Raw genomic sequence first — 12,381 nt, forward strand, 5'->3', positions numbered from 1 at the left:
TCTGACGAGAAGCAGATGTCTTATATTGGTTCAGCGAACGTACGATATTTGGAGTAAGATGGAGTACTTACAGCGACCAACGGCGGAACCTCTCACCTATCATGTTTTGCATCTGATTCTCCATGACTTACGGTCACCATAAGTTGACGCTTTGAATATTTCATGCAGTTCTAATGATGGATCGATCTTATCAGAAATAATTCTGAAATGAAAGTGAAGTGATTCAGTTCCGATGAGATATCTTCTAATCGCAGCCTTTTTCATTTCGCATCACAAATATTCATTCTTAGGTATATATATATTTTATGCACTTCTTAGTTCTTTTGATGATGATTGACTTATCAGAAACATTAATTCTGAAATGAAAGTGTTTCAGTGCCGATGAAATCTCCTATATTCCAAGGAACTAATCTGATTGGGTTGATTGCAGCTTCTTTCGTTTTGCATCACAAGTACGAGGAAGTTGATGGTACTGGCGAAATTTTTTTCTAATCAAGAATTCATCGATGCAGAAATTCCCAATAGATGTTTATCAACGTATACTTATGTATATGCTCATTATAGATTACCAAAAACGAACATAAGCTTGAAATTATTGAAGCTGAAGCTATTCTAAGTGCATCAAACGTTTTCGCGAAGAACAGCTTACCTTAAGTCACCTTATCTGTGACAAGAAACTCGAGTAAAAAAGCAGGTTGTCGATAGATAATTGCCATGTTTTCGATGGAAATTCAACCAATTTGAAATTTAGGAAGCAATTACTCCCCCCAGATAAGTTTTTTTGACTATTTTATTACCTTTGCACTCTTCGATTGACAACCAGATTCTATCATCGCTCAACATACCTATATTTTAATTTTTTTATGACTTGAAATTTGCCAAATGTCCTAAAGGAAGTAACTATGAAGTAAGTATTTCAATTCGTGTTTTGGACATTTTCCAAGAATTTGAGTAGGTACTGAATTATGTAATTAGTTATCAAATAAATAGCTTATCTATCCTTATACTTATCCCATTTCTTATTCCGTCAAATTCTTTATGGTGAAGAGTACTCAAAGTACCATACTCAAATACCGCGTAATATAATTTCAAAGGCCATAAAAAAAAACATTAAAAGAGATGAAAGACAGCGGTTTCTTACTCGCATTACGATTTGTTCTGGTTTCGTATTACTTTATTAATTTTTAATTTGCATCAACGTGTAATTTTTTTCAAACTGTAAGATGTATCTATTGAATTCTGCAATTTTTACGATTAGTTGTTCCATTTTGAAACATGATCGAAACACAACGTCTTGGATTAATGTATTCTAATTCGAATTCCTGCTTGCGAATTATTTTACGATTGCTCGTTGATTTTTTAAATCCAAGTTCTGCATTCCCAAAAATATTTTACTCGATCGAACTCGAACTCTCATGTACACCTTTGAAAGTATCATAATCTCCGGTCACGTCCTCTCTTCACTAAAATCCATCACTTTACTAATAAAATACTAATTCTCTTCCATTCATTGTTCTACAGGCATTTGTGCAACCGCACGACGAATAAGAATACCCATCGAAACAACGGACAACGCTACGAATACGCCAACATAAGGGTCAACATAAAGGATTTTAGGTTCGTACGCAACATATTTACCGTCGTAGACGGTCGTCAGCTGTTCGGAGCGTTCGGAAAGCCGCCAGCAAGTCGTGTTTGTCGAGCGCCGAACGGGGCATATAGGTACATCGATTTAGAATTACTAGTCTCTCGAAAATCATTTTGTTCATTCGATGTTTCAGTCACTACTACTCACTTCATAATCAGCGTTATACCGACGACGTCCGACGTACATACGCGAATATGAGTTTTGCCGGATATTTTCGCTAACGTCATTGTGTTTCCTGAACACGTAATACGTCCGAAGTATATTAATTTTTATTTATCGCATTGGAATTCTATTTTGTACCGAATCACGTGTGTGATTTTTTTGTTTTACGAACCCTCTTCTTGTTTCGTATAAATAGCTCGTATTGTTCGTCTTGGAAGCTGGCCAAAAACTTTCACCCATTATGTCCAAGTAAGTTTGAAGTACAACAATAATAATTCCTAATTACACCTGTATATTAATAAATAATATTAATACTGGTAACATTATTATTAAATAGGTAGATAGTCGTTGCGAGCTACATAACGTTTGATGTACTAAGTTAAGGTCAAGTTTCTTTATTGATTTTAGTCATTTTACCGGTTAGACCTACCTATACAGACCATTGTGTACCTGTCTGCTTTGTGAGCTTTCGATAACACCGTTTATTTTGTTTATTTCGTTTACCTACGTAGACATAGATAACCATTAATGACGATCATTACACGTAGATGACATATTAATAGAAACACTTTTTAGGGCCAGTGTACCACATCATCGTTCATATTCATATTTTTCAGACCCATCTACTCTATACGAAGAGTTTACCCATCTCTCATTGTTACGAGAAGGTTCTATTGTAGCCATCTCTCATGGGTTTCGTTCAAAGAACCGGTTTTAAAAGGTTCACGGTGTCGTGAACAGAATATGGTTTAATTATGTTATGTGTTACTACTGCTTTTGAACCACTGAGATCATTTAGGAACGTCGCGAAATAAGCACCCCTGTAATTCAGGTGGCAAATAGGTATCTTTTCTTTCTCTTGTTGGACCTTTTTTTGTGCTAGTTCAGTTTGTTTGCTCTTACGTGAAGTACGAGTAAATTAATTGATGTTTATCTGTAGTTTAGTTCACTATCACTAAATCTTTCTGGAGTTCGGAGGAGGAGAGTGCAAAGGATACGAAAGGATCGTTGTAGAAGGAGGGCGAGGGGCTGAAGGAAAGTTACCTACGATAAAATTCGAAGAAAAGTAAAATTTTGAAGAAAAAAAATTCCGATTTATTACGAAAGTTTAGAATTTTGTTCGATTAATTTTCATTTGAAGGTAAATTCACAATTGCGATTTATTTTGAAAATATTTTACGTTTCAATTCGACTTTATCAGTATAATTAATCATTAACCTACCTTCCTAAATGTAATCTAACGTTAACTGCATGGCACAGAATCGTACCGGCATCGTGACAATGAAAAGGTACCTACATTTATAAGGAAGCCTTTATGAATCACGTCTGCTGACCTTGTATTTTTGGCTACTTTTTAAAGGTCGCGTAGTATCGATGTTACGTCGCACGACTCGACTTGAATTTCTCAACATTAATTCACTTTTATTACTATTCGTACTCCCGAACAATTTGTTAAAGTACATATCGAATTTCCGCAATCATGAAAAAACTTTATTAGACATGCAAATACTTATAGCGAATCGATAACAATTTTATAATGCAGTATTGTGGATTGTGGATGTACAAATTTATTTCGAGAGAAAATTTTATCCTTGTGAGACGCTAGAGAATTGATTTTTATGTTACGCTTGCAACTTTTCTGAATGATAACAACTTTAAACACCCATTGAACAAACGAATGACGCACTCGTATTAGAGGGTGTATTTTTTTATAACAGGTTTTATTTATTTTCCGACGACGACGTGACTATTGTAATTTTGCATTCGCATCGAATAAATATCTAGTAATTAATTTTTTCAACTGTGGAATAGGATAATTAATTCATAAATTGAAATTTATCCTTATTAGTGGAGTTCTTACTAATAATATTTATTTGCTCGTTAATCAACGCGTAAAAATTAGAACAATTAATATGTGTATCGTATAGATAAATATAAATTACGTTTTACAAGTTGGAAAATAATCCAATCAATGGACTTGTTAATTTTTGTGGGCCATTGGGCCAAGTTAAAAATTTTGTTTACCTTCGAACTAGAGGTGGAGAGGGGAAGAGTCTGGTGTAAAGGATTGACAATTTTTTTTCATATTTCATGAAATTGAAACCAATTAATGTTTTATACCTGTAAATGAATCTTTTTTTCTTTTTCTAAAAATACGTAGCTTGTAATTATTAAGTTTATTGTACATGAAAAGAAAGTTCTGCCATCTTTTTCGAATAGACCTCGCGAGACGTATTTTACCAATTCATTGTGTATTTTATTTCATATACCATTTTGTGTTGTTAACCTTTAAATTAACCTCAGTTTATGGTTATGCTGGCTCCCTGTCAAAACTTTTAACTCTATTTGAAATTATACGACTCGATTGTGTGAATTGTTTACACATTGACCATCGTGCCTGCGCGTCTTTGTTATGCTTTTGTCTTTTTTATTCATCCGATAGCGATGGCAGAACCATGTTTTCGTTATGTCTTTTTCGTCTTCGGTTATTATGACGTATCGTCGTCGTGTTTTCTGAAAATTATAAATTAATATCACGTGATTTCGAAATTAGTTTATTAAAAATGTAAACAGTGTACTTAGTTATATAGGGAAACCCTTTCTACGAAGTATATACCTAATTAACTGCAGCTCAAATAGGGAAGCACTTTAGAAATTAATTTGAAAGTTTTTTTTTTTTTTTATAATTTAACTGTGTGGATGGTTTGCATTGTCCTGTGAAAATGTATTAATTAAAAGTTGTAGTGTTTTTTTCAATGTTGAGCGACGATGTTTACTGTTGTGAAGTGTTGAATGACGCTTGTTGTTGGGGGATTTTATAACATGCTGTGGTATAAAATTTGAAAAATGCAGATTTTTTAATCAAGGAATACAATGGTTCGGAGGATTGAAATAGGATAGGTAGGCAGGAAATAGGTATCGGAATAAGATAAATAGGTAATGGAATAATACGAGCATAGGGAAGTAGGAATGATATAGGATGGAAATAAGAACCTAGTTATACCACATAACCTTCATTAAATCAGTCTCCATTACCATAAGAAAAATAAAAGTATCTTCTACACGATAATAAATTTAGAAAGGCCAAGAAGGTATCGAGATGACATCTCGATATGATTTTAGAATTCAAAGGTAGATCAAATTTAAACGCATTTGATTCGATTACTTCACCATTGTGAATGTAGGTCAGAAAGTTAATCTCATAAATCGAGATATTTCAATTTGGAAAAATTATACGGAGGACCGGAGTCCTATCTCGAGATTCATAATCGAACCATATCCATAAAAATAAAACAACTAAGCCAAATTCGGCTATTTCATTTGTACATCACTAAGTCTAAAACCTCATAATAAAGGTATATCGTAAAGGGACATTTTACCTAACACTCACTCACCACATCATGGCAGAATTGCCATTACCGGCAACTCCGTTGCTAGGCTTCTACTCAGCCATCTCGATGAAGTCAGCACCAGGTAATAAATCAATAAATCGCGAAATAATCTCGAAAGTCAAATCAAGCTCAAATCATTATAATAAATGAAAAAACATCACATTAACAAATACATAACGACATAAATCAAAAATAAGGAAAAGAACGCGGAAACGGACGTCTAATTCATAAACCGAAAATTCATAAGTTACTTGAAACCAGATTCAAAAGTTCCAACAACACACCGAATCTGAATTCAAGTAACGCCATCTAACCTCAATTTTGTTCAAGTAGACGAAGACTTCCAAGATTATAGCCATCTATACTACATAGAATTCTCCGCCTAAACGAACAAAATTTTCGGCAGAAAATTTTCAAACTAAAATTAGGACAAACAAAAGTGATATCTTGATAATAATAAACAGTATAAAAAATCTAAAAATAAAAAACACAATACTTTCCGGTAATCAAAAACCAAACATAATCAAAAAAGTCATATAACAAAACAGTCAAAAATATCACAGTCCAATTAGGGTATCTCGAAAACATTTCTTTACAATGATATCTACTAAAATCTCGAATAAAAACATCCTAATTAGACAAATCATGACCTTGATAAACTAAACTAAACAATAAGAAAACCAGAAGAAAACGTTACGATATAACATTCGAAAAAATCACCGAGCCAAAAAGAATTACATCTTTAATTTTTCGAATCGTAAGTAGCGGTGGAGATGCGCGAACTCCTCATTCAGCGCCGGAATCGATAATCGTTGTAAAGTATGTACAACACCAGTCTGGCGAATATGCGGAAAATATTCTTGCCCTTTAAGTGCACGAAGCCGAGATGTTTCTGTTGGCCCACGAATCATTATCTTCAATTTAGGCTCGACAAGGATGGAGTGAACGTATTGAAGAACAAAATTACGCCCGAGGATACAATGATTATCCGCCGATCTATCGTCAATATAAAAATTCAAGAAGTGACGATCATGTTTTACGTCGTCAAGATCGGGGTTGAAACACACTGGAAGTCCAGCAACGAAGGAATTGATCGTAACCTTGAAGGCGGTCTTCCACGGTACGAAAATGACTTGCTCCTTACATGATTGACGCAATTTCTTTTTTGTATCCTCCTCAAGTTGTTGGACGAGGTTTGCGGAAATAATCGAGGCGGATAAGCGAGCGTCGTAAAGAGCGGTGACTGGTTTACCACAAATCTGTACGCGTACTGAGATGATATGGTGATGGCTAAATTGGCAATCGTCACAAACCCATCTCGTCGGAAAAACTAATTCGTGGCCTGCCTCTGAAGTCTGAATTGCGTGGTGTACTCGATTAAAATGGCGCTGGCAAGCGAAAACCTCGGTTTCAAAACGCGGCCATTCATAGCTTTGACGCGCGTAACCATCGTATAAAGGCACACAGATACGCCATTTGTATCGAGATCCTTCGTTTAGGGCTAACTGAACCTGGCGGATTCGAGAGAATTTTTCACTGCCATGGATTTCATCCGAGAACGGAAAATCGAACTCAAGGTGCGGATAAGCTCGTACAGGTATCAATTCTCGATCGATTATGATTTCAGGTGCATCCTGATAACCGCTATGATTGTCACCCCTCGGATTATAACGTAGCATCGGCTGCTCTTCGTAATCTGAGTCAGAACTTTCCGATGATGAGGATGACGACGATTCGCTGTTACTATCGCTGCTGCTTTCAGGTATCTCGATAGGTTCGTATACTGGTAAGTCATCGAATATTTCCGGTAGCGTGAAGATTTCTTCGTCGTAACAGATGGTGTCGACGATATTTCGAGTAGCGAACGGTTCGATAACATTTTTCAGATTAAACTCTTCCGGATACTCGGGAATAAGTTCATATTTGACGTATGGAACTGTATCTTTCAGCAAAAAATGCTGGACGTACTCGAAATGAAAGAGTTTAGCCTTATGGACGAGTTTTTCGATGGTTGCAGATCGCAGAGCTTGAGCCATGGGTCGATTCAACAGCCTTTTCTCAATTTCGTGGCGTATTGGACAGATTTTGAGATTCTCGACAAACGTAATTGGCGGATATCGGTAGGAGCCGACAAGGATGTCTGGATAATATCCTTCGACGCCAAAATCTTTCTTATCGTTCATTGCGGCAGGAATAAGCGAGTCTCGTAGCTCATGGCGATGGTTTTCTGGACAGATACCGTTAAACTGTAGATATATAAAACAAAATACACGATTCTGTTAGTTACATGAAATTTCCAACATGCTAAGCTAATGATATCTAGACATCTTAATTCTAAGAGACGAGAGGGGGATCTGGGGGTTTTTCTTTGACTATTTCGTAGATACGTAAATGCATGATGTTTTCTCGCATTTTTACGTTCGGATTATCTACGAGTTCTAATTCATAAACGTTCGAATATTTGTTATCAATGACTTTGAATGGACCATGCCATTGGTATGAGAGTTTCGAAGAGACGCCAATTTCCTTATTCGATGTGATTCGTTTTTTCGCCATAACTAAATCACCAATCTTTAATCGAGTAAGGGTGTTGGTTTTATCAAAATATTCGACTCGTTGTTTTCGATTCTTCTCCGTATTTTCTCGAGCGATGTCTTCTAAATCAGGTGGTAAAGTTCTTCGTTTGATGGCATCAACGATTGGATCAGGAACGATGCGCTTTTTAACCAATTCGAACGGAATACATCGAGTGGTTAAATTTTCGGTATAGTTCATCTTTTTCTCGATTTCTGGCATGATACGAAACCAAGATCTTTGGTTCTCGGCAATGTACTTCCGAATAGATGAACCTATTGTCGACATTACACGCTCAGCTGGATTACTGGACGGTGTATATCGAGATGTGTACCGTATAGCAATATCATTTGCATTCCAATGGTCACGCCACATAAATGATGCAAACTGGGGACCATTGTCAGATAGTATTACTCGAGGTTTACCAAATTCAGCAATCCAACGATTGAATTTTTCGATGATCGTTGTTGTGATATTACGTTTCATTGCATAGAGGCGTACGAATTTGGTAAATAAATCTTCGATAACGAGAATAAACGTAGTTCCAGCAGTACTTCGAGCAACTGGACCAAAAACGTCGGTACAAACAATTTCGTTGAATTCACTAGCAACGATTGATTTCATTGGTCCTTTCAGACGGCTATGTACTCGAGATGCTCTTTGACAGGAAATACAGCGACTAACCAATTGGTAAGTTTGAGTGGTTAATGCTGGCCAATCGAAATGTCTCCGTATCACCATAATCAACTTAGTGATACCGAGATGGCCATACTCATAATGATAATGACCTATGAGTAATCGCTGGAGCTTCTCTGGGACGTAAATTCGCCACTGTTCATCGTTACCTCGATATGTGAATAAACCAAGTTTTGAATCGTATTGAACTCGGTTGGATTTCCGACGAACTAAATTCATCAAATTGGTATCTCGTTCTTGAATGAAATATAAACGGCGAAAATCATCGAGGAGGCTTTTTGGAGCATCGTAATCGAACAGGAATATCGAATAATTGCGTTCGTTATCGGTGATGTGGAAAGAATATCGAGACAAAAAATCGGCGATGTTGTTGTCGATACCTGCGATGTGTCGTATCTCGATATTGAAATTCTCGAGGTATAGTTGCCATTTGAGTACACGATTAGGAAGCAAATCATTCCGTTTCATGTACGTTACTGCAATGTTATCGGTAAATAAATAGATGTTGAAACCGCGTAACATGTAGTAATTTTTGGTGAATGTATACATGATTGCGAGAAGTTCAAGTTCCATGATTGAATAACTTCTCTCATGACTTTTCAATATTCTTGATGAAAAAGCAATTGGTAACAAGACATTTTCTTTACCGATTTTCTGATTCTGCATAACGACACCAGCGATAGCTTTTGAACTGGCATCCGTGTAAACAAAGAATGGCTCGTCGAAGTTTGGATAGATTAACAAAGTTTCTTTAGCAAGTTCATTCTTAAGTTTATCAAAACAGGTAAGTCGTTCTTCTGTCCATTTAAAATCATTTTTGCTTTTCGTCATATCATAGAGAGGTTGACACCACTCAGCTATCTTAGATATGTACATTCGGTAATATTGAAAAAGTCCGAGATACTGTTGCATTGAATTTACATTACTCGGTTTCTCGAAATTTAACACAGTTTGAACTTTTTCTGGATCTGGTCTGGTACCTTTATCACTGAGGATCAATCCGAGGTATTTGATCTCAGATCGGATCCATTTACTTTTACGTAAATTCAAGGTCATTCCAGCCTCAGCAATCTTTTGAAGCACGATACGTATGTGCTCCAAGTGTTCTTCGAGTGTTCGAGAAAAGATAACGAGATCATCAACGTAACATGCAACGAATTCTTCACATCCAGCTAACACGATTTGCAATGCTCGAACAAACGCAGCTAATGAGTCTTTGGTACCGAATCCTACAACTTTCATACAGTAAGTGACTCCATTAACCACGAAAGATATCACGATATGTTGGCTTTCATCTAAACCGACTTGCATAAAGCCTTCTCGAAAATCCAATATCGTGAAAAATTTCATACCGTGAAAACGAAATCGCATGTTATTTATGTTGGATGTTTCAGTTGAATGCATTTCGAGATATTGATTTAATGGTCGGCCATCAATACACACACGAACTTTCTGTTCACCTTTATCCACAAACACGAGTGGCAATTTGTAGTGTGACATCTGTTGAACTATTTTATCGTCTCGTTCCCAACGTTCGATGGTTTCTTGTACCGCTTTCTCAAACCGTTTAGGAATAGGTCGTGTTTTAGTCCAAATATACTCAGGCATTTTACCACCTTTGAAACGAAGCTTGTGGGTATATTTGTTGCAGAGCCCTATTTTATTTCGAAATACGGTAGGAAATTGATGTAATAATTTCTTCAACTTACCAACGGCATCTGGGTTAACACGAGCATCAGCAATGGCTGCATCAATCTCGTTCTGCCTAGCGATTGCATCTATCGATTCTGCGTCATCGCTAGATTTGAATTCGTAGTCTTTTTCTGCCATCATAATTAATTTGGTAGCAGCAACCTTCTTTTCAGCTTTCGGATCGAGTTCGAATTTAATCGGTCGGACTTGTCTATCGAGAAACGCTATCTCGAATCTTATGCCGGTGGCTGGATCTTTCGCTTCGACTTTATTGGCTCCCATATCGAGCTTCATACCGAAATCACGTTGAATCGATCGACCAAGAATTAAATCGACGTTGAGATCTTGAGTGACGAGTAATGCTATTCGATAGATGTTTTTCTTAGGTCGATTGTCGTTAAAATTGAAACCAAGATATGCAATCTTGGTTATCTTGGGATGACCTTTACCGGATGCAAGCTTGAATTGTTTGCTTACACCACGAGCATCGATTTCGGCTCTTTTATAATCTGGATATTTTTCGACAATGGTGTTATAAAGAGATTCGTTCACGAGGACGTGAGAACATCCGGTATCGAGTAAAGCGTTGATTTTCATGTCACCAAATTCGATAGGAATTTTCGGAACGATATCTTTATTTTCGCTACCGAGATCGACAGGACTAACGATTTCTTCCATTTGATAGTTTAAGTTGCAAACCATCTTTCCGTCGACCCGTTCCATTAGTCGATCTTTAACATCATCATCGAGCTTTGGTGGTGGAGATGCTGGCATGAATAAAGGTATCTGGAATGTCGAATAAAAGCTATCGAGCTTCCAACGGATTGTTTCGTAAGATTCGAAATTCCAATCATAAACGTTGGCAGAACCGTCTTTATTGATACGTTTATAACAATCTTGTTTGATGGTATACGTGATTTTACCATCGATGACGTAATTGAACCATTTATCTTCTTTCTTATATAACGGTTTGCGTTGCACAAAATACGAAAACAAGTTGAAAAACGAACAGTACTCAACGTCCTTACCTACAAAGAAGATATACTTATTAACTTCTTGTAGGTTCTTCCAATATTGTAGGTCATTATCTCGATCGAATAATGGAGAAGCAAGAACGAGATTAATATTGGAGACGTTGAACTTTTCTTTGAATAATCGTACGACTTGTTTGAGATCGTTATGGAATTCAGTACTGTCGAATTTATGTTGTCTCGATTCAGCTACACCAACAGAAATCATGATGTGTTTGATTTCACTCGGAACGCTGATTTCATTTTTCTTCAAAGCATAAAGGATCTTTTTAATCGAGATAGAATTATGACACAAAGATCCAGCTGGAGTATTGTTATGTTGAAGATAGCGTAAACAGTTCATCATGGCCGTATTACCGAAATATAAGATTTTCTTTTTGAAAATTAAGCCAGTTTTGTGAGGTTCAGTTGGCTCGAACGGAGATGATTTTTCTTCAGATTTGATTTCGGTTTTAATAGTTTTTTCGGAGATTACAGTCGGTTTATAAGGCGTTAAACAAATATCACGACCGTCGATATTTGCAATCACCCGTTTAAATCCATTTCGTTCAGGCCATAGTCATCGTCTTCAGGTGGATCGACTGGTTCGTGATTTAGCATCGAAACGCTGGGTGGTTCGTAGTGGTAGTATTTTCCATCATCACCTTTCTCGAAATATTCGTATTTATCGGTTTCGTAATCACAAAAGTAAGCCGATTTTTCTTTCGATTTATCTTTCTTTTTTGGTTGTTCCTTCAACCGACGATAAAGTTGAGGTGGAACTTTGCGTAGAGTATTATCATGTGGTGATGATCGAGATGAAGAATAAGGATCTCGATACAAATGTTGATGGTTTTGATATGGATTGTATGGATATCGATCGCTGGCTAAATCGAATTTTAGTTTTTCATTGTACAATGCACTGGTTACTTTAAATTTTTCATCGTCTTGCTTTTCAGAACGCTCGTACTTGCGCATTAAACCGATAATCTCTTCGACTTCGTCGTCTTCATCGATATCTTTGATTATACGTTCAAAGATTGGAACCTTTTTCATCATTTTCGTCATGATTAAGTTCGCATCGATGTTCGGATTCCAGCGAAGCCTTCTGAGCCAGAATGCTGCATAGATTGAGGGCAGCTTTCCAGGCACAGGATTATCTCGACTAAAGTTTTCAGCTTCGGCGTGATAAACTTCAGGAGTACTG

The 12,381-nt window shown here is 36.6% G+C and overlaps 1 protein-coding gene and 1 long non-coding RNA gene across 4 annotated transcripts in view; both read left to right on the forward strand.

Annotated features, from left to right (window-relative positions):
• On the forward strand, window positions 1-1,004 carry LOC135839770 (uncharacterized). The gene is made up of 2 exons (XR_010557643.1): window positions 1-290; window positions 369-1,004. It is a non-coding gene; the product is annotated as an uncharacterized LOC135839770 (long non-coding RNA).
• Window positions 1,005-1,692: 688 nt separating this feature from the next.
• The window catches only part of LOC135839754 (facilitated trehalose transporter Tret1-2 homolog), a 57,833-nt gene continuing 47,144 nt past the window's right edge, over window positions 1,693-12,381 (forward strand). The window contains exons 1-2 of one of the 3 annotated variants that reach the window (XM_065355948.1): window positions 1,695-1,905; window positions 2,007-2,059. In XM_065355948.1, coding sequence (XP_065212020.1) covers window positions 2,052-2,059 — 8 coding nt within the window. In that variant the 5' untranslated portion in view covers window positions 1,695-1,905; window positions 2,007-2,051. Of the gene's footprint in view, window positions 2,060-12,381 lie in introns of all 3 variants that reach the window. The other 2 variants (XM_065355957.1, XM_065355940.1) reach the window with 2 other exon arrangements.

Source organism: Planococcus citri, chromosome 1 (genome assembly GCF_950023065.1).
Source record: "Planococcus citri chromosome 1, ihPlaCitr1.1, whole genome shotgun sequence".
In the NCBI taxonomy this organism is placed as follows: domain Eukaryota; kingdom Metazoa; phylum Arthropoda; class Insecta; order Hemiptera; family Pseudococcidae; genus Planococcus; species Planococcus citri.